General features: G+C 46.5%; 1 protein-coding gene across 3 annotated transcripts in view; it reads right to left on the bottom strand.

The window, feature by feature from the left end:
- Nucleotides 1–404: 404 nt before the first annotated feature.
- ATG16L2 (autophagy related 16 like 2) overlaps nt 405–27,526 on the bottom strand; it is a 46,621-nt gene continuing 19,499 nt past the window's right edge. Inside the window, exons 6-18 of one of the 3 annotated variants that reach the window (XM_087895710.1) lie at nt 26,825–26,890; nt 26,016–26,114; nt 24,118–24,180; nt 22,027–22,135; nt 18,533–18,638; nt 17,601–17,671; nt 14,660–14,731; nt 13,192–13,312; nt 12,972–13,077; nt 12,206–12,355; nt 11,475–11,522; nt 9,466–9,567; nt 8,295–9,249 (exon numbers count right to left, since the gene is read on the bottom strand). In XM_087895710.1, coding sequence (XP_087751836.1) covers nt 9,162–9,249; nt 9,466–9,567; nt 11,475–11,522; nt 12,206–12,355; nt 12,972–13,077; nt 13,192–13,312; nt 14,660–14,731; nt 17,601–17,671; nt 18,533–18,638; nt 22,027–22,135; nt 24,118–24,180; nt 26,016–26,114; nt 26,825–26,890 — 1,201 coding nt within the window. In that variant the 3' untranslated portion in view covers nt 8,295–9,161. Of the gene's footprint in view, nt 1,258–8,294; nt 9,250–9,465; nt 9,568–11,474; nt 11,523–12,205; nt 12,356–12,971; nt 13,078–13,191; nt 13,313–14,659; nt 14,732–17,600; nt 17,672–18,532; nt 18,639–22,026; nt 22,136–24,117; nt 24,181–26,015; nt 26,115–26,824; nt 26,891–27,526 lie in introns of those variants that run through there. The other 2 variants (XM_087895708.1, XM_087895709.1) reach the window with 2 other exon arrangements.

Here is a 27,526-nt window from a genome sequence, read left to right as displayed (position 1 = left end):
CTAGTCCAACCCCCTGCTTAGGCAGGAACCCCTACACACTGCACATATAGGCTGTGTCAGTACGTGGAGAAAAATGGACACTTGAAAACTATCTATGGGCCTCACCTCACCTTCACGATTCCACAACCTTTAAGGCCCCCAACCCCCATGTTTACTCCCCAATATTTTAGCCTCAAATCACACACCGGACACAATTTTAGGTGCTCCCATCGTTTATTGAAAAGGATCGGAGGAGCCATTGCACAGAGGCAATTAAACTCCCGGTTAAAAACAGGGTGCAGAAGACGACTCACAAGAGGAATACGGCAGTCACTTCCACGTGTCGCTTGTTGACAGGGTTACTAGTAAATTAATCAAATTTCAATTAATTCACTTAATCAAGCTTGGGTTTTAGGGTTTGGAGGGTTGTTATTCAGGCCCAGGATTGGAGCATCAACTTTTGGGCGGTCGTCGAGCGATACGGGGGCTAGCGATGAGAGGCCGGCCCCTAGAAGATGGGTCTTCTAGTACATGTCCAAGTCATCCGGAGATGGGACGATGGCTTCCACCTCGTTGAGATCTTCCAGAACTTCTTGCAGATCGACCAGGCAGTCGTTGAAATACTCCATTCCGAACTCCATGACCTTCTTGAGTAAGGACAATGTGGGGAAGAAATTCAGGTGGCCCAGTTTCTCATGAGCTTCGGGATGAGACTCTAACCACGCCAGGTACTGATGCTGGAAGCCGAGGAAGTCGTGAAGCCCCTCGAAGCAGTTGAGTGTCTTCTGTGGCTCCAGGTCTTCCAAGCCTTGTTGTACGAGAGCCAGGTATTTCACGCAGTTTTGTCCCTCCCAGTCGTCTTCTTCTAGCTCCTCCAGGAAATCTCGGAGACTCCAGAAGCTGTGGTAGATCTTCCATGGAGTAAGGTGGACCAGCATCCTGAAGAAGGGAGACAGGGTCTCCAAAATTCCTCCTTCTGAAGGCTTCTTCTTCCACTCATCCGAAGTGAGGAGAAGGCCGGTGCTATGTAACCCCTTCAAAAGGGTGGAGAATTGGCCAAGGAGGAAGAAGAAGCCCGTGTCTTCTAAGATCTCCAGCATGGTTGGGACGCTGCCGATGATGCTGGAGGCGAAGGAATGATCCCATTTCTCCGTGTCGTTGGGGGCCAAGGACACGCTGAGAAATTGAGTCGAAAGTCCCACCACGTCCAGAGCCCCCGGCAGAGGGTTCAGGCTCTCTAAATATTCCTCCTGCCACATGGTCTTGACCTGGTCCGCACTAGGAAATTTCAGGAGAAATGGACATCACAAGAGTTAACAGAGCTGGAAGGGGCCTTGGAGGTCATTTAGTCCAACCCCCTGCTCAAGTAGGAAAGCTTATATCATTTCAGACAAATGGCTGTCCGGTCTCTTCTTAAAAACCTCCAGTGATGGAGCGCCCAAAACTTCTAGAGGCAAACCTCTTTCTTTTTCTTTTTCTCTTTCTTTTTTCTTTCTTTCTCTTTCTTTCTTTTTCTCTCTCCCTCTCCCTTTTTCTTTCTTTTTCTCTTTCTTTCTTTCTTTTCTTTCTTTCCTCCCTCTTTTTGTTTCCCTCTTTTTGTTTCCCTTTTTCTTTTTCTCTCTTTCTTTCTCTCCTTTTCTTTTTTCATTTCTCCCTCTCTCCCTCTCCCTTTCTCTCTCTCTCTCTCCCCCTTTCTTTCTTTCCCGTCTCCCTTTTTTTCTTTCTCTCTTTTCTCTCCCTTTCTTTCTTTCTCTCTCTCTCTCCCTTTCTTTCTTTCCCGTCTCCCTCTTTTTTTCTTTCTTTTTTTCTCTCTCCCTCTTTCTTTCTTTCTCTCTCTCCCTCTCTCCTTCTTTCTTTCTTTCCCGTCTCTCTCTTTTTTTCTTTCTTTCTCTTTTTTTCTCTCTCCCTCCCTCCCTTTCAAACCCCTTTCTCTGAAGTACAGCTGGGTACTAGGAATTCATGGAAATACAGGTAGTCCTCAACTTATGACCACAATTGAGCCCAACGTTTCTGTTGCCGAGTGAGAGATTTGTTAAAAGAATTTTGCAACCTTTCTTCCCACTATTGTTAAGTGAATCACTGCAGTCGTTAAGCGAGTAACATCGTTGTGAAATGAATCTGGCTTCCTCATTGACTTTGCTGATCAGAAGGTCGCAAAAGGGGACACTGCATCCGTCAGAAATATGAGCCAGTTGCCAAACACCCAAATTTTGATCCCGTGAATGCTGCAGTGGTCGCGTGTGTGAAAAATACCCCTAAGTCACTTTTTTCCAGTGCCGTTGTAACTTCGGTCACTAAATGAACTGTCGTAAATCAAGGACTACCTGTATTATGGCTTGCCACGCTCTTTTGTGGAATTCATTTCCACAATTTCCACACTGGGATGGCTTAAAAAAAATCAATAACAACTTTTGCTATACCAGACAATGATCGTGCCAAACATTTAATAAATGTAAATTGAAAGCTGTCCTGTGGGGGTCTCCTTGGTGCCCTCTGAGCTGGGTTCTTTTCTTGCAGACTTTTCATGACCCAACTAGTTGATGTCATCAGTGCTGGAGGAGGAGGAGGAGAACTCTGGAGTCCTTGGTGCAGCCTCAGCTGGGTTCTTTTGTGGCAGACGCTTCATGATCCAACTAGGGAACATCAGTGCTAGAAGGAAGGAGGAGGGGGGAGTGAAGGAAAGAGGGAGAAGGAGGGGAAGAAGGAGAGAGAGATAAAGGGAGAGGAATGGAGAGGAGGAGGAGTGAAGAAAAGGAGGAGGAGAGGGAGGGAAAGAGAGAGGAATGGGGCAGGAGGAAGGAAGAAAGAGGGAAAAGGAGAGGAATGGGGGGAGGAAGGAAGGAAGAAGAAAGAGGCAAAAGGAGAGGAATGGGGAGAAAGAAGGAAGAAGAAAGAAGAAATGGGAAGGAAGGAAGAAGAGAGAGGGAAAAGGAGAGGAGTGGGGAGGAAGGAAGGAAGAAGAAAGAGAGGGAAAAGGAGAATGGGGGAGGAAGGAAGAAAGGAAGAGAGGGAAAAGGAGAGGAATGGGGGAGGAAGGAAGGAAAAAGAAAGAGGGAAAAGGAGAGGAATGGGGAGGAGGAAGGAAGGAAGAAGAGGGAAAAGGAGAGGAATGGGGAGAAAGAAGGAAGAAGAAAGAGGAAATGGGGAGGAAGGAAGAAGAGAGAGGGAAAAGGAGAGGAATGGGGGAGGAAGGAAGGAAAAAGAAAGAGGGAAAAGGAGAGGAGTGGAGGAAGGAAGGAAGAAGAAAGAGGGAAAAGGAGATGAATGGGGAGAAGGAAGGAAGAAGAAAGAGGGAATGGGGGAGGAAGGAAGGAGAAAGAAGGAAAAGGAGAGGAGTGGGGGAGGAAGAAAGAGGGAAAGGGAGAGGAATGGGGGAGGAGAAATGAAGGAAGGAGAAAGAGAAGGAGAGGGATGAAGAGAAGAAGGACAATGACTCTGGTGATGTTTGCTACCCTTGTTTGCACTGAAGCCGTTACCTAATTGGGTCGTGAAACGTCTGCAAGAAAACCAGCCAGCTGAGAGAGCGCCAGGGACCCCCCAGTTCAATCCTGAGCTTCACATATTCTGGCCTCTCAGGCAGAATATATATTTCTCATAACAGAAAAAAAAAAATGGATAAGGAAAAAGTAAATTCGGTTGAGCTGGCCATGTAAACAACTTCCAACAAAGAGAAGTGGTTTTGCTTAATCCCGCTTCCTTCGAGAAATCACTAGGTTTTTTTATTTAGGCTCAAAAGTAGTCAAAACAAAACAAAACAAAAAAGGAAATGTAGATCCCCCTCCCCCTGTGGAGTTCGAATAATCGAATTGTTCTAAACATGGCTTATAGTAACTAAATCAGTCATGTCAAAAATGGTGTGGGGTCTGCTTGTCAGGCGGTTGGGGGTTGGACTAGATGACCTACAAGGTCCCTTCCAACTCTGTAAATGTCAGGCAAAAAGTTGAGGTTGCAAATACAGCATTTCTCCCCTTTTTAAATCTTCTCCCCTTTTTAAATGTAAATTTTAATTTGTTTTTAAATTATGGGGTATTTTAAATCTGTTCAGCCAAATTATTTAATTCGTTTTTTATTTTATTTGAAATTTTTGTATTTATGTGTTTTATCTTGTGGCTGTTCACCGCCCTGAGCCCTTCGGGAGAAGGGCGGTATAGAAATTTAATAAAATAAAATAAAATAAATTTCACTGTATTCGGTGCTTTTTTTCCCCTTGTTTATCCTGCAGCCCTCTCTTCCCCCCTTATTTTGCCTTTGGGTTCCATCTTATAATAAATTCGAATACGACCTTAAAAACAAAAAGGAGAAATTCATGGGGGGAAAAAAAAAACCCACTCTATTAAGGGCTCCAGCTTGAGGGCCACATACTCCCAAATGGCAAGGAAGACACACACCCACAAACCTAGGAATGAATGAATGAATGAATGAATGAATGAATGAATGAATAAATAAATAAATAAATAAATAAATAAATAAATAAATAAATAAAACTACAAAAAGGGGAAACCGTCAACGCATTAAAATTTTGCAAAACGCTCTGCTGAGCTGCAACTTAAAAGAGAAGTTTAATAGAACTTATTCCAAAGGCAATAATAAACCAACATTTAACCAAAAACAGGTGGAGAAACAACGACTGGAGTCCCTACTTAACTTATTTTTCATTAAACCACAGTTGCTTTCAAAGTCAAACCCAGCCCTTTTTTTGGGGGGGGGGGCGGGGAGGGAAGCATGAATCAAATGAATCCACCTACCTGCCTGCACTCACCTGCCTGAAGACCCCAAAGAAGCTCCAAGGGAAAAGGAAGGAGAAGGCGCCCCTGTTGGCCCTTTTAAAGGTCCTTCTACTGATTGGGAAAAACCAAACCTTTGGGGGAGGGAGTGGGGGGGGGGCTTCCCAAAGCAGGAACTCCAGGCCGGGGACCTGATCCTGCAAGCATTTCTGCAGAACATCTCAGCTACTTCCAGGCCCAACTGCTGCATCTCCACAAGGAGAACTGAACCTTGGGAGGTGGGCTTCAGTTGCTGGTCCAGTGGTTGGGGGGGCTCCCCAAAGGGCCATTTGGAACAGTGTTATTATCTCAACCTTGGCAACTGAAAAGAAGGGTGGACTTCAACTCCCAGAATTCCCTAAGCGGGCTTTGTTAAAGAAAGAGCAAAGCCCACTTCCTTCGAGCACTGATGATGTTGCCTAGTTGGGTCATGAAACGTCTGCAAGAAAACCACCCAGCTTAGAGAGCACCAAGGACCCCATAGTTGTCTTCCTCCTCCTCCTCCTCTCCACAAACGCTACTCCCTTCTAGTGCTGATGATGTTACTTAGTTGGGTCATGAAACGTGTGCAAGGAAATAATCAAACTCAGAAAGCACCAAGGAAGAAGAAAGAGGGGGAAAAGGAGAGGAATGAGGGAGGAGGAAGGAAGAGGGAAAGGAGAGGAATGAGGGAGGAGGAAGGAAGGAAGAAAGGGAAAAGGAGAGGAATGAGGGAGGAGAAAGGAAGGAAGAAAGAAAGGGAAAAGGAGAGGAATGAGGGAGGAGGAAGGAAGGAAGAAGAAAGAGGGAAAAGGAGAGGAATGGGGAGGTGGAAGGAAGGAAGGAAGAAGAAAGAAAGAGGGAAAAGGAGAGGAATGAGGGAGGAGGAAGGAAGGAAGGAAGAAGAGAGAGAGAAAAGGAGAGGAATGGGGAGGAGGAAGGAAGGAAGAAGAAAGAAAGAGGGAAAAGGAGAGGAATGGGGAGGTGGAAGGAAGGAAGGAAGAAGAAAGAAAGAGGGAAAAGGAGAGGAATGAGGGAGGAGGAAGGAAGGAAGGAAGAAGAGAGAGAGAAAAGGAGAGGAATGGGGAGGAAGGAAGGAAGGAAGAAGAAAGAAAGAGGGAAAAGGAGAGGAATGGGGAGGAGGAAGGAAGAAGAAACCCTACTCCCTTCTAGGACTGAGGATGTTACTTAGTTGGGCCATGAAATGTCTGCAAGAAAACCACGAAGCTCAGAGAAAACCAAGGACCCCCACAGTCATCACCCTACTCCTCCACTCTGCACACCCCACTCCCTACTAGCACTGATGACGTAACCTAGTTTGATCATGAAACGTCTTCAAGAAAACAACCCAGTTCAGGGAGCACGGAGGACCTCGCATTTCTCCTCCTCCTCCACAAACCCTTTGCTGGGTGGGGAATTCTGGGAGTCGAAGTCCAGCCCTCTTCAAACTGCCAAAGTTTTGAGATACCTTGGTCTTAAAATCCAACCATTCGTGACTCAGATCTACTTTGAATGGGGAATGTTTGGGGTGGGGCTGTAGATGCCCTTAACGTTGGGGAGGTGGGGGGATGGTTTGGTGGCGTGAAGGGGGCACATCCTCATTTCACTCATTTACGTGCGTTTTTATAGCGCAGGGCTGAAGACTTTGAGTGAGCTCTAATGCTGTAAAGCAGAGGTCTTCAAACTCGATTAAGTGTGGTTCATTGATTAAGGTATTGTTTTCTGTTAGATTGTTTGTCTGGGGTTAATCCCTGCTTATCTCGGTTATAGGCTGCAGGACAAGTTGCTGTATAGATCAGAGGTCTTCAAACTTGGCAGCTTTAAGACTTGTGGACTTCAACTCCCAGAATTCTCCAGCTGGAGAATTCTGGGAGTTGAAGACCACAAGTCTTAAAGCTGCCAAGTTTGGGGAGCTCTGTTTAAGAGTCTGGACTAGATGACCTCCAAGGTCCCTTCCAACTCTGTTAATCTGTAATCTTTGGCAGCTCCCTAGGTGGCTCAGTGGCTAAGACGCTGAGCTTGTCAATCAGAAAGATTGACTTAGAGCCTTGGTAGTACAGGGGTTTAAGGCACCCTGTTATTAAGCTTATTAAGACCAGCTGCCTGCAATTACTGCTGGTTCGAATCTCGCCAAGGCTCAAGGTCGACTCAGCCTTCCATCCTTTCTAAGGTAGGTAAATTGAGGACCCAGTTTGTGGGGGCCATAAGCTGACTTTGTATAAATATACAAAAGCACGAAGGCTATTGCTTAACGCATTGTAAGCTGCCCTGAGTCTCCGGAGAAGGACGGCATATAAATCAAAATTAAAAAAAAAAAATACCCCTCCCCTTAATTTCCTATTTTTTCTTCTCTTCTTTGTACTTTATATCGTAAAAATAAAACCTTAATATTTAGAACTGGTTTTCTCTGCAGGGCGGGTCTAGCAGTTATGCTTGGTCAGCCCGCCGCTTAGGGATTTCTCGGTTTGCAAATGTTTTTTTCCACCTCAACGAAAGCAGGGAGTGGGGGGGGGGAAAAATCCCACATTTTAGCACCTGGGCCTCAGAGGTCCAAGATCTAAAGCTGAGCCAAAAAGCTCACTGGCACTCTGCCAACTGCTAAAGAGGGGCACCACACCCCCGCCCCCTGGAAAATGTATTAGTGAGAAACAGCCAGCTAGCCAGCCTCACATCCTTTGGGAGGACTGTTGGGTGTGAAGAGGTGTGAAGTAATGCCCGAGAAACACTTTTAAGTGCCGAGAGCCCGGATGGACAATCAACGCAACGGATGCGATGCGCTCGAAATGTCTATTTTCCTCTGTTTTATTGCTGTGATTCATTCTTCCTTCCGAGCATATTTGCAGGAAGCTTTTTCGTACTCTACTTGGCTCTTACGCGTTTGGTAGCCGATGAAATGGAGAAGACCCTTAAGCATTGGCCATCATCTCTTGAGCTTTGTGGAGGTGAATAACAGGAGTTGGAAGGGACCTCGGAGGTCTTCTAGTCCAACCCCCTGCTCAAGCAAGAAAACCTATGCCTGTGATGGCGAACCTATGGCACGCGTAGCCATATCGGTGGGCACGCAAGCTCAGCTCTGGTGCGTAGGCGCATGCCAGCCAGCTGATTTTCGGGCCTTCTGGGCCCACCGGAAGTAGGGAAACAGGCTGCTTTCTGCCTCCAGAGAGCCTCGGGGGTGGTGGGGAAGGCCCCTTTTTCTCTCTCCCCAGGCTCCAGAGCCTTTCTAGGAATCTGGGGAGAGCAAAAAACGGGCCTTCCGGTCCCACTAGAAGTTGGCAATCGGGCCGTTTTTGGCCTCCGGAGGGCTTTTGCGGAGGCCATTTTCGCCCTCCCCGGGTTCCTAGAAAGGCTCTGGAGCCTGGGGAGAGCAAAAAACAGGCCTTCCGGTCCCACCGGGCCATCGCATGCGGGGGCGGGGCACATAGAATTATGGGTGTGGGCACGCACACATCCCAGCGCTCCTCCCGCTCCTGGCACGCGATGGCGAAATGGTTAGCCATCACTGACCGATGCCATTTCAGACAAATGGCTGTCCATTCTCTTCTTAAAAACCTCCAGCGATGAAGCACTTACAACTTCTGGTGTTAAATTTATGCTCTGTCCCATAATTGGGTAGACCATGTTGCCCTGATAGACTGGTCCCACAAAAAAAAAAAAACAACACACACAACTTCTGGTGGCAGGCTGTTCCACTGATTGATTGTCCTCACTATCAGGAAATTTCTTCTTAATTTTAGGTTGCTTCTCTCCTTGATGAGTTTCCATCCATTTTTGTCTTGTCTTCTGGTGCTTTGGAGAATAGCTTGACTCCCTCTTCTTTGGGGCAGCCCCTGAGATATTGGAAGATGCTATCATGTCTCCCTTAGACATTAAACCAGACACACCCAATTCCTGCAACCGTTCTTCATATGTTTTAGCCTTACATGCCCTAATCCTCTTTCTTGCTCTTCTCTGCACTCTTTCTAGAGTCTCCACATCTTTTTTTACATCGTGGCAACCAAAACTGGATGCAGCATTCCAGGTGTGGTCTTACTAGGGCTTTACATAGTGGTATTAGTACCTCCCTTCATCTTGATTGTCTCCCTCTGTTAATGCAATTTAGGATTGCGTTGGCTTTTTTGGCTGCCGCTACATCCTGCTGGCTCCTATTTAGCTGGTTCTCCGCTAAGACTCCCAGATCCCCCTCACAGTCACTGCTATTAAACCTGGTTTCACAGTTTTGGCTTTGCAGGTCTAACGAGAGTCGGAGAGCTTGCCCCAATGTCCTGCCTCCTTCCCCCATGGCAAGGAAGAACGAAGACTCGAATCTGGGGCCGAAGGAAGACCTGCTTCTCAGCCCCACCGGCCTGTCCTCGTTCCGACGTCCAACGATCCACCTCAAAAGCCACAAAGGGAAAAGTCCAGCCAAGGGACAGAGGCGTGGCATCCGCGTCTTCTCCTCCGCTACCTCCACAACACAACTTTCTGACACCGTCCCGCGCTCCCTATGTGCACTCCAGAGGGACTCCACGCCACAGCGTTGACGGAAGACCTGGAGAGAGACAGAGAGAGAAACGCCGGTTTTGAGGGAGCCCCCCCCCGGCACGTCCCCGTCCCCCACCATAATAAGACCTACAGGAAAGCAGGAAGGATGGAGGGGGTCCCTGTTTGGGGTCTGTCTTGTTTTTCGACCCGCCGGGAGCGAGATTTGAACTCGCCACCTTCGTTTCAAATGGACTTTTCCGAGGGGGGGGGAAAAAATCCTCACCGGTGGACTCCCTCCAATCGGTTTTCCAATTTCCCCGTTGCCATGTTCCAGAGGAAGAGGGTCCCGTTTGAAGAACCAGCCAAGACGTAACGCTTATCAGGGCTGCCGGTTTCAGAAATTCCAAATAAAAACGACGTCAAGAAAAGAGGGAAGAAGCAGAGTAACAAGAGATTTACTAAAAGTATCCTATTCCGATTGCCTTTTAGGTTAAGAAAAGCGCCACAGAAATACAGGTGTGAGTAGCTCCGACTTACAACGGTTCGTTTCGTTATAATGGAACTGGAAAAAGTGACTTACGACCGTTTTTCACACTTACGACCGCTGCAGCATTCCTCAGGGTCATGTGATCAAAACTGGGATGTTTGGCAACTGGCTTTGCTTAGCAACAGGAATCGATTGTAAGTCAAGGACTACCTGTATACCCCCTCCCCACCTTCTAACGGATTCTGGGCTCCCGATCCAAACTTAACATAGAACATTTATAGAACTGAGCACTAGCCCTTAGACTTATATACCGCTTCATGGGGCTTTTCAGGCCCCTCTCTGAGAGGTTTACAGAGTCAGCCTCTGGCCCCCAACAAACTGGGTCCTCATTTTACTGACTTCGGAAGGACGGAAGGCTGAGTCAACCTTGAGCCCGTCAGAATCGAACTGCTGGCCATCGGCAGAGTTAAAGTGCAATACTGCATTTTAACCACTGCACCATCAGGGTCCTTCCTTCCTTCCTTCTCTACCTCCCTCCTCCCCTTCCTTCCTTCCCCCTTCCCTCCTTCCTTTTTCTTTCCTTCCTTCTCCCCCTAACTCCTCCCCTTCCTTTCTTCCTTCCTTCCCGCTTCCTTCTTTCCTTCCTTTCTTCCCTCCCGCTTCCTTGTTTCCTTCCTTCCTTTCCCTCTTCCTTCCTTCTTTCCTTCCTTCTCTCCCCTTTCCCACTTTCCTTCCCTCATTCCCTTCTTCCTTCCTGCTCCCTTCCTTCTTTCCTCCCTTCTCTCCCTACCTCTTCCCCTTCCTTCCTTCCTGCTTCCTTCTTTCCTTCCTTCCTTTCCCTCTCCGTTCTTTCTTTCCTTCCTTCTCTCCCTACCTCCTCTCCTTCCTTCCTTCCCTCCCCCTTCCCCCTTCCCTTTTATCCTTCCCTCATTCCCTCCTCCTTCCTTCCTTCCTTCCTTCCTTCTTTCCTTCCTTCCCTCCCCTTCCCCCTTTCCTTCCCTCCTTCCCTCCTTCCTTTTTCTTTCCTTCCTTCTCCCCCTAACTCCTCCCCTTCCTTTCTTCCTTCCTTCCCGCTTCCTTCTTTCCTTCCTTTCTTCCCTCTTCCTTCCTTCTTTCCTTCGTTCTCTCCCCTTTCCCACTTTCCTTCCCTCATTCCCTTCTTCCTTCCCGCTCCCTTCCTTCTTTCCTTCCTTCTTTCCTTCCTTCCTTTCCCTCTCCCTTCCTTCTTTCCTTCCTTCTCTCCCTACCTCTTCTCCTTCCTTCCTTCCCTCCCCCTTCCCCCTTCCCTTTTATCCTTCCTTCCTTCCTTCCTTCCTTCCTTCCTTCCCAATATCAATAGCAGTTAAGACTTATACACTGCTTCATAGTGCTTTCCAGCCTTCTCTAAGCAGTTTACAGAATCAGCCTCTTGCCCCCAACGATCTGGGTCCTCATTTTATTGACCACGGAAGGACGGAAGGCTGAGTCAACCTTGAGCCGGTCAAAATCGAACTCTAGACTGTGGGCAGAATTAGCCTGCCATGCTGCATTCTAACCCCCGTGCCATCACGGCTCTTAACACGTCCAAACCTGAATCTCTCTCTTTATTTAAAGCATTTATCAACGTTCCTTCTTCATGCTGTGTCCCAATTACAGGGCAAACATTCGCACACTTAAATAGGTGAGTTACAAAACACTTCCCACAAGTGTGAAAACAATGTCCAAAGGGATGAAAACTGTGGGAGGGTTAAAGGAAGAGACTCGTTGCCCAAAAACCCTTTGCGTATCAAAGATTGTGCGCCATCCCTGAATCGGCAAAGACTCACCTGAACACGGCTTTGGTCCCGTCAGACCCACACTTGAATCCCTCCGCTCTTTCCAAAAAAAATAAAGAAGATTATAGTGAGATGAGAAGAGAATCTTGTAGCTCAGGGTTGAACTGTGGGGTCCTTGGTGGTCTCTGAGCTGGGTTCTTTTCTTGCAGACGTTTCATGACCCAACTAGGTTACATCATCAGTGCTAGAAGTGAGTTGGCTTGCAAGGAGGAGGAGGAGGAAGAGGAGGAGGAGGAGGAGGAGGAGAAGGAGGAGGAAGAGGAGGAGGAGGAGGAGGAGAAGAAGGAAGAGGAAGAGGAGGAGGAGGAGAAGGAGGAGGAAGAGGAGGAGGAGGAGGAAGAGGAGGAGGAGGAGGAGGAAGAGGAGGAGGAGGAGGAGGAGGAAGAGGAGGAGGAGGAGGAAGAGGAGGAGGAGGAGAAGGAGAAGGAAGAGGAGGAGGAGGAAGAGGAGGAGGAGAAGGAGGAGGAAGAGGAGGAGGAGAAGGAGAAGGAGAAGGAGAAGGAGGAAGAGGAGGCGGAGGAGGAAGAGGAGGAGGAGGAGAAGGAGGAAGAAGAGGAGGAAGGAGGAGGAGGAGGAGGAGGAGGAGGAGGAGGACTGCAGGGTCCTTGGTGCTCTCTGAGCTGGGTTCTCAGCCCAGAGTTCATCAAGGACCCCCCACCGTCTAGGAACTACAGTCAGCTGGGGACGGGGCGGTCCCCCACCTCCATTTCCCCGCAACTCACCTGAACACCTGCTGGACGGTGTGCATCCTGAGGTCGATGACCTTGAGGACGTTGTCCCGAGAGCAACTCAGCAGATGCAGCTGATCGGGGCTGAGGTTGAGCGAGGTCACCTTGCCTCCCACGGGGATCACCTGGGTGCAGTGAGGGTCCCTGGGGGAGGAAGCAGAGAGGGAAGGGCTTACTGTCAGTGTTAGGAAATGAGTATTACCTCCCTTGTTGGGTCAATATAGCTTTAAGACTACTGTATTGCATCATACTGAGTCCTGATTGGTTAGCTCTGTAGCCAATGTCCTTAAGAGGGAGCTAGAAACATGGTTTGTTTCTCTTTGCTGTTCTTGCTCTCTGATATCTCTGTATGCTACTCTTTGCAAATCCAGAAGAACTCTTTATTGTGAATGACTACGACAACTGGTAAGAAGACTTTGTTATTAGATTATCCCTGGACTGTCATTTTGCTATCTCCTGCTTTATATGTGTATGACCTGGACTGTTTATTGGACCGTGCCTTACTATTTCCTGAAAGTAAACACAACTCAGTGTATCCGTGTATTGACTGTGTTTATTCGTACCTACTCTCAATCGCTTTCATGTGCACACCCTTGCTACTCAAGGGTTACTCTGCAAATTCCTTAACAGTCAGAAAGAAAATCCGGTAAAGGCAACCAACCGTAAAACTAAATTTCAAAGCCAACCATTATTTTAATTTTGCAAATAAAACAAAAAATATTTAAAAATGGACAGGAGTTGCTTCTGGAGCTGAACTCACCTGCTGTCCCAGAAACGGATCATCTTGTCGTGGTGGCCACTCACAATCACATTGTTGCAACACACAACGTCATTGCAGTAAGAGAAGGCCTGGATGGTCCTAGAACCTGCCAGAATGGGGAGCGGTCAATCATTGGGGGGCGGGGGTGGGTGGGCTGGAGGGCCAAGGGACTCAACCACAGTGGGGGAGGGGTTTCCAACCCTGCTGCCCCCCAACTTACATGCCACCTTGACCAAGTCCCACTCCTTCACGGTCCGGTCTCGGCTGCCTGTCACAGCCTGATGCCAGGTGGACCTGAATTTAGCAGCTGTGACTTTGTTGGTGTGTCCTGTGAGAATTTCCTAGATGAGCAGAAACGGAGGAAGGAAGAAATGGACAGAAGACGTCTAATGGAGAGGCCAAAGAAAAATCCAGAAAGGTTCGGAAGCCCAAATGGGGTACCTAAAACCCCAGTAACCTTCAAAGCAATCCGTCAATCACTCGAGAGAGAGATCCACCCCATCTCATGCATCTGATAGATGGATGGATAGATAGACATAGATAGATAGATAGATAGATAGATAGATAGATAGATAGATAGATAGATAGAGATAGATAGATGATAGATAGATGATAGATGATAGAGATAGAGATAGATAGAGATAGACATAGATAGATAGATAGATAGATAGATAGATAGATAGATAGATGATAGATGTTAGATGATAGATAGAGATAGATAGATAGATGATAGATGTTAGATGATAGATAGAGATAGATAGATAGATGATAGATGTTAGATGATAGATAGAGATAGATAGATAGATGATAGATGATATATAGATAATAAACATGGAGATAGATAGATAGACAGACAGATAGACAGACAGACAGACAGACAGACAGACAGATAGACAGGGATAGATAGATGATAGAACGATAGAAAGAGATGGATGGATGGATGGATGGACAGATAAGATAGATAAATAGATGGCTAGATAGATAAGATAAATACATGGATAGATTAGATAGATAGATAGATAGATAGATAGATAGATAGATAGATGATGGATGGATGAATGGATAGATGGATAGATAAGATGGATAGATAGATAGATAAGAGATAAATAGATGGATAGATAGATAAGAGATAGATAGATAGGAAGAGGAAGACAAGGAGAAGAAAAAGAGGAGAAGAAAAAGAAGAGAAGGAGACAAATGAGCAGAAAAAGGAAAGAGGAGAAAGAGATGGGAAATACTTAAGGGTGAGAAAGAGAAGAAGATGAGTAGAAGAGTAGTAAGAGGAGAGGAGAAGAGAAAAGAGAAGAGAGGAAAGGAAAGGAGAGAAGAGAAGAGAAGGTGGAGGAGATACCACAAAACTTCCCTGACTTTGCTATTATGTTCCATAAAATCAATAACCAATAAAAGTGATTAGACCTCCCACAGAGTGGATTTCCAGGTCAGGTCTACCTGAGGGGGCTGACAATGGGGTAGGGTGAGGACAATCAAACCTGCAAGCTTCTGCCAGTTCCACCTATCTCCATAGTAGCTCCCGCCTTCTTCTGAACACACAAACACACACATTCACACAGGGTCCTGCTTTGGCCACCTTTGGAGCTCTGACACCCAAAAGATTTCGGCCAGTGAGGAGTGGGGGGTTCTCCCCACCCCACCCACCCAGAAAAGAAACCCACCCCAGATGGACTCACCTTAAGCCTGCCGTCCCCCACCTTCCACAACTGGGCAGCGTTGTCGTACGTGGCGGCTAAGACGCAAGTCCCCTAGAGAAGGAGAAGGTTTGGATGAAAAACCAGCCATGTCAGGGGCACAAGAGGCAACCCCCAGCGATGGGGCAGGAAGCGACTGAAGTCCTCCTCGGAAGCTTCCCCCACCTCTCTTCCTCTGTCCGGTTAAAACTGTTCCTCCTAAGGACTTCCTCCTTTGAAGGCCAAAGGACCATCTCCAAACTCCACGCTGCATGTTCCTCAGGGTTGCTTGAGGTTCTTCAAAGGCCAAGCAAGTCAACGACTGCTGGGTGACTTTGGGCCAATCACCAGGAGATGGTGAGTTCTAGTCCTGCCTTAGATAGGAACACTGACTGAGTGACTTTGGGCCAATCACCAGGAGACTTGGGAATTCTAGTCCTGCCTTAGCTATGAAAGCCAGCTGGGTGACTTTGGGCCAATCACCAGGAGATGGTGAGTTCTAGTCTTGTCTTAGATAGGAACACCGGCTGTGTGACTTTGAGTCCATCACCAGGAGACTTGGGAATTCTAGTCCATAGCTATGAAAGCTGGCTGGGTGACTTTAGCCCAATCACCAGGAGATGGTGAGTTCTAGTCCTGCCTTAGATAGGAACACTGGCTATGTGGCTTTGGGCCAATCAACAGGAGACGGTGAGTTCTAGTCCCGCCTTAGGCCGAACCTACCTTACAGGGTTGTTGTTGTGGGGGGGAAATAGGAGGAGAAGGGAATATTTGGTATGCTTACCATTTTGAGTGGTTTATAAAAACAGTAAAGGTGGGATTAAAAAAAAAATCGAACATAAAAAAAATCAGCAATACAAGCAAATTATTTACTAGGGCAGTAAAGAGTTTTATATTTCCCAAATGTTGATTTGATGGAATTGTGCATTTGGCTGAAGTTTTCATAAGCAGTTTTGTCTGCCCTCTGCTGTACGTAAATGGAAAAAACTCTTTCAAACACATTTTTTTTAAATTTTGTGTTATTTCTCAAATTTATTTGCTGCATACCTCGTGGTTCAGTGACTTTGAGTGGCTGGACACGTTGTCCACTCGCCCAGTGAGGACACACTGATCAAACTTTGTGCTGTAAGACTTCCTTCTCTTTCTCTCTTTTTTTCTTTTTTTCTTTCTTTCTTTCTTTCTTTCTTTCTTTCTTTCTTTCTTTCTTTCTTTCTTTCTTTTTTCTTTCCCTTTCTTTCTTCCTTCCTCTCTCTTTTTCCTTCCTTTCTCTTCCTTTTTTCCTTCCTTTCTTCCTTCCTCTCTCTCTTTCCTTCCTTCCTATCTCTCTTTCCTTCCTTCCTTCCTTCCTTCCTTCCTCTTTCTGTCTTTTTCTTTCTTTCTCTTTCTTCCTTTTCCTTCCTTCCTTCCTTCCTTCCTTCCTTCCTTCCTTCCTTCCTTCCTTCCTTTCCTTCCTTCCTTCCTTCCTTCCTTTCTCTTTGTCTGTCTGTCTTTCCCTGCTGAAATCTCATGGGGGAATTTCCAAAACATTTAAGACATTTAAAGTATTTTAATAAGCCATTTAAAGGACTATCTCTACTGCTAAAACATCTGCAGCCCGTTTATTTTATTTATTTATTTATTTTGTCTCATTTCTATTTAAAACAAGAAGCCTCTTGAAACCACACAAAATTCAAAGTCCTCCCCCACAAAAAAAACAGAGATCAAGTTTAGTTTTCACAGAGTCGGTGTTGTGGTCCACCAGCAGCCTGCGGTGCTGGCAGAGGAGTCGGACAGTGAGGAGGCTGGGGAGGAACATGGGCCGGTCCCGGAGTCTGGGGAAGGCCCGGATGAGGGCTCTGCATCGGAGGCAGAGATGGAGCCAGGGCCATCGGGGAGTGATGTGCGGACTCCGGAGCCTCCAGAGTTGGACAGTAGAGAGGCGGAGGAACAGGAGGAGCCTGTTTCTAGTGCGCACATGCGCAGAGCTGCCAGAAGGCAAGAGCAGCTAAAGCAAAAGGGACGACTCGGGAGTAAGGCCAGGAGATGATTGGCCCCTCCCAGAAGGCTTAAAAGAGAAACAAAGGCACTTGGGCCTTTTGCAGGAAAGCAACGTTGCTAACTCTGTTTCCAGTCGGCATCTCGTTTGCTTCCGAACTTCATGGGGCTTTGCCAAGTAAGGCCTTTGGCAGGGTGTCAAAAAAGATAAAGGTTGGTGATTATCCCGAAGGACATCTCCCAAAGGACTTGTTTTGCAACTAATTGGGACTCAGCTGGGAATGAACGTAATTCCCAGCTGTTGCAATAAAAGAGGTTTATTTGGGACTAATTGTGTCTTGTAATGACTCAGTAACCCTAGGTCACAACAGTCGGAGGAAAAACAACTTGACGTCAGTGAGAGACGGGAGCTGGTCTCGTCAAATACAAAACGTTGTCCAGCTTGTTACCGGTAGTCCTTGACGTACAACCCTAATGGAGCTTATGTCCTAAGGGTCCTAAAATGGCTTGGCTACGTGACTGACCCTGTTTCCACAACCCCCTTTTTTTTTGCAGCGGTCTCTAACTGAACACCATGGTCGTTAAGCGAACCAATGGTTTGCTTTAACTGAATCACCGCCGTTGCTAAGTTAGCAACAGGGTTGTTAAGTGAATTTTTGGCTCTGCTCCGTTGACTTTGCTGGCCAGAAGGTCAGAAAAGGGAATGGCATGACCCTGGGACGCTGCAATGGTCGTAAGTACGAACTATTTGACACATGTCCGAATTTTGATCACGTAACCACTGGGATGCTACAAACTGTTATTAAGTGTGAAAAACGGACATCATTTACTTTTCTCAGTGCCGCTGTAACTTTGAACGGTCACTAAACGAATGGTCGTAAGTCAAGGGCCACCTACACTCGGCTCCCTTCTCCTCACATCACCCGTAAAAATCTAGGAGAGTTTTCCCACAACCCGAATTCCCGCTCACCAAGGGATCGAACGCAAGGCTGGTGATGCTACCACTGGATCCGTCGAAGGTTTCCTTCTTCTCCAGGCAGCCTGAAAACAACCACAAGGGGCAGCAGGTGAGCTCAGAAGCCAGAGGTGTCCAGAGGGGGGGGCTGCCAACATCTGCAAGGAGGCAGGCACAGCGTCTCCATCGAAGCCCCCCCTCCCCTTTTACACAGGAGTGGGTTCTAAATTTTTTTACTACCGGTTCTGTGGGTGTGGCTTATTTTGTGGGTGTGGCTTGGAGGTCATGTGACTAGGTGGGCATGGCTGGCTGGTCAGAGTCATTTTTGGAAGGTCCTCGCACTTACGATCAGTCCTCGCACTTACGTCCCGACTCATTTGTTTGCTTTTAACACTGATCAGCTGTAGGGCGGCCCTTTGAAGCCGCACGGCAAGAGTTTAAACAGTTTTTTTCCCTCTAGTCATCAGTTGGGACTCAGGAGGCAGCAATAGATTGGGGGTGGGACCAAATAAAAGATAAGAATAATGTGGAGGGGGGGTGGGAGGGCGGGTGGGGAGAACCGGTTCGGTGACGTCATATCATCACCGCTACCGGCTCGGCCGAACCGGACCGAACCGTGAGGAACCCACCACTGCTTTTACACCTCGATGGAAGCCCGTGTGTAACACAAAGGGGCAGTACAAGAGCCGCGGTGGCGCAGTGGAGCAGTGCAGGCTACTTCTGCTGACTGCCGGCTGCCAGCAGTTTGATCCTGACCGGCTCGAGGTTGACTCAGCCTTCCATCCTTCCAAGGTCGGTAAAATGAGGACCTGGATTGTTGGGGGCAAGTTGCTGATTCTGTAAACAGCTTAGAGAGGGCTCTAAAGCAAGGGTCCCCAACCTTTCGGACCTCAGGGACCACTAAAGTCATAATTTTAAAATCACAATGCCTTTCGCCATCCACTTACCTCCAGCCACACTCCAAAGCTTAATCAGCCTGTCCGTGCCACCCGTGGCCAGCAGGCCTGAGTTTGGACTGAAGGTGACTGCGTGGATCTCCGAGAGGTGGCCTTCCTGGAGAAGGGAGCAGATAAGGAATGGGATCAAGATAAGACAAGTTGAAACATAATGTTAAGAGTTTTAAAATATGATGGGAATTTTGATGGGAATATATGCAATATTCCAGGAACGGGCCTGGTGGCTCAGCAGACTAAAAGCACTGTGATTAACACCAGCTGCCTGCAATTACTGCAGGGTTCGAATCTCGCCAAGGCTCAAGGTTGACTCAGCCTTCCATCCTTTCTAAGGTAGGTAAATTGAGGACCCAGTTTGTGGGGGCCATAAGCTGACTTTGTATAAATATACAAAAGGATGAAGGCTATTGCTGAGCACATTGTAAGCCGCCCTGAGTCTCCGGAGAAGGGTGGCATATAAAAAAATCAAATTAAAAATTAAAATTAATAAAGGGAGAGAAAAACAAGGATGCCTGGACACCGTAGAAAAAAAGCACTGAATTGAAAATGAACACAGCAATAGAGAGAGACAGAAGAAGGAGTAGGGAGATTGAAGGAAGGGAGAAGGAGAGAGAGGAACAGAAGAAAGGGAAGAGGAGAGGAAGAAAGGAAAGGGGAATAAGAGTAGGAGGGAAGGTTAGATGGGGAAGGAAAGGAGGAGGGGGAGAAAGAAAGGGAGAAGGAGAGAGAGGAACAGAAGAAAGGGAAGAGGAGAGGAAGAAAGGAAAGGAGAATAAGAGTAGGAGGGAAGGTTAGATGGGGGAGGAAAGGAGGAGGGGGAGAAAGAAAGGGAGAAGGAGAGAGAGGAACAGAAGAAAGGGAAGAGGAGAGGAAGAAAGGAAAGGGGAATAAGAGTAGGAGAGAAGGTTAGATGGGGGAGGAAAGGAGGAGGGGGAGAAAGGAAGGGAGAAGGAGAGAAAGGAACAGAAGAAAGGGAAGAGGAGAGGAAGAAAGGAAAGGGGAATAAGAGTAGGAGGGAAGGTTAGATGGGGGGAGGAAAGGAGGAGGGGGAGAAAGGAAGGGGAAGTAGAGAAGGAATAGGAGAGGAGGGAAGAAGAAGGTAGGAAGGACAAAAGAAGGGAGGGAGAGGAAGAGAAAGAGAAGAAAGATTGCTGTAAAACAAAAAAGATGAAATGGAAGAAAGGCATCCCCAAACACGTTTAAATATATTAAGATAAAGACTGAATTAGTAAAAAAAAAATTAAGGAGAATGTATATGATTAAGAACAGAAAAAAATAGAAGTTGAGGGTGAAAGAAGATATTGTTTAGAAAAATAAGAATAGAAAAATTAAGATTTGATGAACAAATATGGAAAAAGAACACTTTGGCAGAAACTGTAACTAAGTAAAATATATTTGGATAGGATGAATTATAGATGATATGAAATGATATGGTCATTTCAAAAAATGATATCCTCTATTTCAAAAAATATGTGGGTGTGTATTGGGGGGAAAAAAAACCCAATAAAACTTGTCCAAAAAAAAAAAAAAAAGATAAGACGGTCGACTTGATTCTGGGCCCTTGAGGTGGGATTGAACATAGTCCTCCACTTATGACCATCATCGAGCCTGCCTTTTTGGTTTTAAGTCACGGCAGCCGTAAAGCGAGTCACCACTTAACTGTGCCCAATTTTACGATCCTTTTTTCACGGAGGTTAAATCAATGGTCATTAAGTGGACATAGTTCTTATTAAGTGAATGCAGTGATTGTGTTGTGTCCTTAGGCTCACTTAGTCATTTACAAGACACAATTAGTCTCAAACAAACCTATTTTATTGTAACATCTGAGAATTACTTCATTCCCAGCTTAGTCCCAATGAATTCCAAAACAAGTCCTTCAGAAAAAGTCCTTCAGGCTTACCACAATTCTTTTATCTTTTTTGGCACCCTGCCAAAGGCCTTTCCTGGCAAAGCCCCATGAAGTTCAGAAACAAACAATAGATGCCAACTGGAAACAGAGTTAGCAACGTTGCTTTCCTACAAAGAGCCCAAGAGCTTTTGCTGCTCTTTTAAGCCTTCTGGGAGGGGCCAATCATCTCCTGGCCTTACTCCCGAGTCGTCCCTTTTGCTTTAGCTGCTCTTGCCTTCTGGCAGCTCTGCGCATGCACTCACTAGGAACAGGCTCCCCCTGTTCCTCTGCCTCTCTAATGTCCGACTCTGGAGGCTCCAGAGTCCGCGCATCACTCCCAGATGGCCCTGGCCCCATCTCTGCCTCCGACACAGAGCCCTCGTCCGGGCCTTCTCCAGACTCCAGGACTGGCCCATGTTCCTCCCCAGCCTCCTCACTGTCCGACTCTGCTGATAGCTCCGTGGGCTGCTGGCGGATCACAACAGGTCGTTACGCCAAACCATTGTTTGCCATGGGGCTTTTCTGGCCAGAAATGGGAAGTAAACGCCGGTTGTAAGTGCGAGAATGGGTCGTGTCACTTTTTTTCCAATGCTGTTGTAACTTTGAGCTGTCACTAAACGTGATTTAACCCGTACTCTGGTTAGCTTTGCAGCAAAGTGACTGCAGCTTGGCACACCATGCCTCAGTGGCCACAGGAGCCACCTGGGGGGAAAGCTATGGCTGATGAATACAGTACTCGACTTACAACCAGTTTGTTTAGTGACCAGTCAAAGTTACGACAGACCTCTCCCAGGCTACTTATGACACGGATCCTATACATCTCACTCACAGAGCGACGTCGTTCGGTTTCCTTCGCTAAAACGTGCCCATTGCAGTCGATGGGTTTGCTTAATGTCCACAGCATTCCTTTAATGACCTCTGCAAAAAAAGGTCATAAAATCCAGCATGGTTACATGGTGACCCACTTAATGAACGGTACAACCGATGACGGTAATTCCGGACTTCATTACGGTTGTAAGTCGAGGAGTACCTATACTGGTAAATTTAGGATGTTCAGGCTGGTGGAATCTACGTGGTAAGATTATGGTGGCTTTTGGTCGATCCTCTCCCACTCACGAAAACCCCCACCATTGGGTCCTCGACTTACAACAGTTCGCTTAGTGACGGTTTGAAGTTAGCACTGAAAAAAGTGACATAACCATTTTTCACACTTACGACCATTGCAATATCAAATCTATCAAAACTTGGTAACTGACTCATGTTTACGGCGGTCACAGTGTCATGGGGTCACGTGATTCCCTTTTGCGACCTTCCGGCAAGAGAAGTCAATGGGGAAGCCAGATTCACTTAACGACCGTGTTGCTAACTTTCCCAACTGCAACGATTCCCTTACCAACGGTGGCAGGAAAGGTCATAAAACGGAGCCGTTGAACAAGCGTCTCGCTTATCAACGGAAACGTCGGGCTCAAGTGGTGGCCGTAAGTCGAGGAGTACCTGATTCTCTCCGGAGCCTTGGAGCACGAAAGCCCAAATTAAGCCAGGGTAGCAAAAGCGGTGAGCGCAGGGGCCGATGGACGGATGTCGGAACAAACTAGCTTACTTGTTCATCGGCCACGCCGGAGGGGAGGCAGGCGGCCACACAGGAAGGCCAGCTGCAGTACTGATCCACTGACCCGCTACTGACCGAGTTCCCACGTTTGTGCCTGAAACTTGCAAATACAGAAAAGTGATTTTGAGTACGGCACTCACACTATTTGCTGCGAAGACCCTCATGGCTCCCGCTGGATTTGCTCGTCTTCCTCGCACCCCTCCGTTCCTGTCCCCCAGCAGAGGGTCCTCCTCCCCCTGGAATTTTATCCATGCAGAGGGGAGGCCTCTTCCACCCCCACCACCCCCCCAACTCATCTCTGGGCTCTTCTGCATACAAACATACAACATACAAACAGGGGCCCAATCTGCGGGTTCCTCGTTCACCCATCAATGCCGACAGAAACAATCCGTACAGTCCAACACACTTTTTAATCTCCTCATAACACGTCCACCCAGAAATAGAGTGATAAAAAAGACTCGGCTAATAATTGAGTTAAATGGAAAAAAAAGAGAGAGAGAGAGAAAAACAAAGAAAGAAGAAAGTGTGTTTGTGTGTGTGTGTGAGAGAGAGAGAGAGGAAGAAAGGAAGGAAGGAAGGAAGGAAGGAAGGAAGGAAGGAAGGAAGGAAGGAAGGAAAGAAGGAAGGAAGGAAGGAAGGAAGGAAGGAAGGATCCTGGTGGCATAGTGGTTAGAATGCAGTATTGCTATTGGGAAAGAAAGAAGGAAGGAAGGAGGGAAGAAAGGAAGGAAGGCAGGAAGGAAGGGGAGGGGGAGGGAAGGAAGGCAGGAAGGCAGGAAGGGCGAGGGAAGGCAGGAAGGAAGGGAGGGGGAGGGAAGGCAGGAAGGCAGGAAGGAAGGGTGAGGGAAGGAAGGAGGGAGGGAAGGAAGGAAGGAAGGCAGGAAGGAAGGAAGGGCGAGTGAAGGAAGGAAGGAGGGAAGGAAGGAAGGAAGAAAGAAAGGAAGGGTGAGGGAAGAAAGGAAGGAGGGAAGGAAGGAAGGGGAGGGGGAGGGAAGGAAGGCAGGAAGGAAGGGGGGGGAAGAAAGGAAGGAAGGGGAGAGGGAGGGAAGGCAGGAAGGCAGGAAGGAAGGCCGAGCAAAGGAAGGAAGGAGGGAAGGAGGGAAGGGGAGGGGGAAGGAAGGAAGGAAGGAAGGAAGGAAGGAAGGAAGGAAGGAAGGAAGGAAGGAAGGAAGGAACTAACTCATTTTTATTCTTTTCTCTCCTTATTAAACTTGCTCCTTCACTTCCCTCCGTGGATTCATCCAGTCTGCCATTTTGTTCACATCTCTCGTGTCTCTTTTTCTTCCGTTTCCCAGACATTCAATATCTCTTTTCTTTCTTTCATTTCTGAATTCGTGCTCTCCAGTATTTGCTCCTCTCCTATTTCCCAGGTCCAGAAATCAGCCTCGATCGTATCCACGCGAGGACAATGAGTCAAGCTTAGCACCTGTTAACCGGGATCCTCCAGTCACCACCCAAGAACCACTTTCATGGTTCACACCGGTTCGCAAGAACCGGTAGTAAAAATTTGTAGTAGTTCGGAGAACCGGGAATAACATTGGCTGCCCACACCCCCGAACTGGTCCCCGGCCCGGTTGCCACTCGCTTACCCCGCCCACCTCATCAGAGGCTTTTTTTTTTTTACTTTAAAAAGCCTTTTTTCCACAACCTCTTCAGCCGAAGAGCTTGTAGGGGGGAAAAAAAATGCCTTTAAAAGCCTCTGGCGATCCCAGCTGACTTGCCTGATCGTCAGAGGCTTTTAAAAGCATTTTTTTCCTGCAACCTCTTAAGGTTGTAGAAAAAATGCTTTTAAAAGTTTAAAAAAAAAAAAGTTGGCCACGCCCACCCAGTCACATTACCCCCACCAAGCCACGCCCACAAAATAAGCCACACCCACACAATGGGTAGTAAAAAAATTTAGAACCCACCTCTGCCCAGAATGTATGTCCAGGATGAGAAACACAACAAAAAGCCTCCAATTTTAAAATTGCAGATTGCAAGAACGAATGGATTTTGGAAATAGACCCATTGGGTTTTTTTTAATATATATATATATAATTTTTTTTCCGGCAAGGAACCGGAAGGATGGAGCCAATCACTTACTCAAACCAGCCCTTGACCACCTCCTTGTATCTGGCGGTGCTGAGCGAAGTGGCAGATGCTGACCTGGAGAAGAAAATGGAAAAGTAGGAATGGGAAAAACTCGGACGCGCTCCAATCATCAAAGAAAGAAGGGAAAGGAACGGGGTACAGGTAGTCCTCGACTTACAACCGTCCGTTTAGTGACCGTTCAAAGTTACAACGGCACTGGAAAAAGTGACTTATGACAAGTTTTCACACTTTACAACCGTTGTAGAATTCCTATGGTCACGTTATGAAAAATTTGGACACTTGTAGAAATATACAAAATTATAATACAAAGTTGTATGACTATGTTGATCCAGGATGAAGAAATGAATGTTATAATATAAATATAATATAATATAATATAATATTATATTATAATATTATATTATATAATATAACAAGAACCTTGGTAGTACAGTGGTCTAAAGCACCCTGTTATTAAAACCAGCTGCCTGCAATTGCTGCAGGTTCGAATCTCGCCAGGCTCAAGGTTGACTCAGCCTTCCATCCTTTCAAAGGGAGGTGAAATGAGGACCCGGATTGTGGGGGCAATAAGCTGACTTTGTATAAATATACAAAAGGATGAAGGCTATTGCTTAACGCATTGTAAGCCGCCCTGAGTCTCCGGAGAAGGGCGGCATATAAATCAAATTAAAAATATATATATATTTGAAAATATTTTTTATAACAAGAGGGGAAAGCCATCGTTAAATAAATGATTAATGAGGATTATATTACAAAGATGCTTATTAGACTGGTCAATATGAGAAATGAGATAATTAGTAAGTAATGAATATGGTGAGGAAGCACAAAAGATTTGTAACCGACCGACACACAGTTTGCAATTGTATGGATGATGGATTTATGTTTTATGTTTTGTTTTAAAAATAAAAAAAAAATTCAAAAAAAAAAAATTTGGGCGCTTGGCTACTGACTCACATTTATGACGGTCGCAGTGTCCCGGGGTCACGTGATCCCCTTCGGCGAACTTCCGACAAGCAAAGTCAACGAGGAAAGCAGATTCGCTTAACGACCAACTTTGACAACTGAAGTGAGTCACTTAATAATTATGTGGCCAGAAAGATCGTAAAATGGGCAAGATTCACTTAACAATCGTCTCGCTTAACAACAGAAATGTTGGGCTAAAGTTGTGGTTGAAAGTCGAGGACTACCTGTATTTATGACGGTTTGCAGTGTCCCGGGGTCACGTAATTCCCTTCCGCGACCTTCCGACAAGCAAAGTCAATGGGGAAGCCGGATTCATTTAACGACCGTGTGGCTAATTTTACAACTGCGGTGATTCACTTAACAACTGTGACAAGAAAGGTCGTAAAATAGGGCAAAACCCAAGTAACAACGGAAATTTCAAATCCAATTGTGATTGTTAAGTCAGACACTACCTGTAAAAACCTCAGCATTTTTACATGTTCTACCTGTTCGAAAGCAGAAAAGACAATACAGATTGTCCTCCACTTATGACCGTCAATTTCCTATGCTAAGCAAGCGGTTGTGTGAGTCGTGCCTCGTTTTAGGACCTCTCCGCTATAGTTGTTAAGCGAATTGCTGCAATTTGTTAAGTGAACCAGGTGTTCGTTAAGTGAATCTGGCTTTTTCCTTGCTGGAAGCTGGCTGGGAAGTTCGCCAATGATGATCACGTGACCTTGGGGTTGCCGAAACCGTCATAAGTATGAGTCAGTTGCCAAGCGTCCGAATTTTGATCAAGTGTCCCCCAAGGAACGGTTGTAAGCACGAAAACCAGCCGTAAGTCTATTTTTTCAGTGCCGTTGTAACTTTGAACAGTCACTAAACGAATGCCTGTAAGTCAAGGACCGCCTGTAGGCAGGAGAGATCACCTGCGAAGGGTAACCCCTTACCTGAAGGGTCTTTTCCACAATTTTTCACCTCCTTTCTTCTCTTCGGAGTCCTCTTTGCCGGCCAACTTCCTCTCTCCTGTTTTCACTTTTTCTGGGTCTCTAATAAAGGAGAACATTCAGAGGAAAATTTAAAAATATTTCAGTTAAAGCATTGCTCAGTTTCCTCCCGGGTGCTGCGGTGGCCTAGAGGTGGCGCTCTTGCCTCACAATCAGGAGGCTGTGAGTTCGAGCCTACCTAGAGGCAGATATTTCTCTCTCTGGGCACAATGAGAACATATCTACCGAACAAAACTCCGCACTGGCGACAGGAAAGGCATTTGGCCATTAAAACACTCAGCTCCATTCAGTTGCCCAGATTCCACCCCGCAAGGGATTATGGGGTCGTTAAAAGAAGATGCTTGCTCAGTTTCCTCCTCATCTTTGCATAATTGTATTTTATTTATTATTTATTTGCTAAACTTAAGACACCGCCCATCTCTAGGGGTCTTAAAACCAACAAAAGCGATGATAAACCATTGAAACATTTACATCCGGTTTCTACATGGGTTTGCTTAACGACCGGGGGGGGGGCGTGTTTCGCTTCATGACCGTGGCATTTGCCTAAGGACCCCCGCAAAAAAAAAAAAAAGAAAGAAAGAAAATAATTAAAATAAGTTACGGTCACGTGATGACTTCTTTTGGGACTTACGACTATCCTGGCGAGCTCAACGACCGTCATAAGTGGAGAATTGCCTGTATGGATACCTGCCAGGTGGGGTGACACCTGAGGAGGAGGAGGTTTGGACAGGCTAAACATATGCCGAACTCACAACTTTACATTGAGGATGGACCTGGTGGCTGCCTGAAGATCCCTGGTCAGTTGCTTTTGCTTCTCCCTGCAAGGAAAAGGAAGAGTTTCATCTATTTTCTTTTCTTTTGGAAAGTTTTGGAAGCTTGGAAACAGGGCTGGGATTCAGCCGGTTCGGACCGGTTCGGATGTTAATTTTACATTTTGTTCACCGAACCGGTAGTTGTGAGGACTGGATGGCCCTGTCCCAGAGTCTCCACGCAGGCCGTGCCCTTAACTGGCATCCAAAACAGGCCATGTGGGGACTCCTGGGATGGATGGATGGGTAGATAAGAGATAAATAGATAGATGGATGGATGGATGGGTAGATAGATAAAAATAGAATGATAGATAGATAGATAGATAGATAGATAGATAGATAGATAGATAGATAGATAGATGGATAGATGGATTAGATAGATATACAGTAGATGGATGGATGGATGGATGGATGGATGGATGGATGGACAGATAGACAGATAAATAGATGGATAGATGGATGGATGGATAAGAGATAAATAGATAGATGGATGGGTAGATAGATAGATAAAAATAGAAAGATAGATAGATAGATAGATAGATAGATAGATAGATAGATAGATAGATAGATAAATGGATGGATGGATTAGATAGATATACAGTAGATGGATGGATGGATGGATGGATGGATGGACAGATAGATAAA

This window comes from Pantherophis guttatus, chromosome 5, assembly GCF_059756535.1.
Source record: "Pantherophis guttatus breed Tessera chromosome 5, ASM5975653v1, whole genome shotgun sequence".
Classification (NCBI taxonomy): domain Eukaryota; kingdom Metazoa; phylum Chordata; class Lepidosauria; order Squamata; family Colubridae; genus Pantherophis; species Pantherophis guttatus.
Note: the sequence above shows the minus strand (reverse complement) of the source record. Positions and strands in the feature narration are given on the sequence as shown.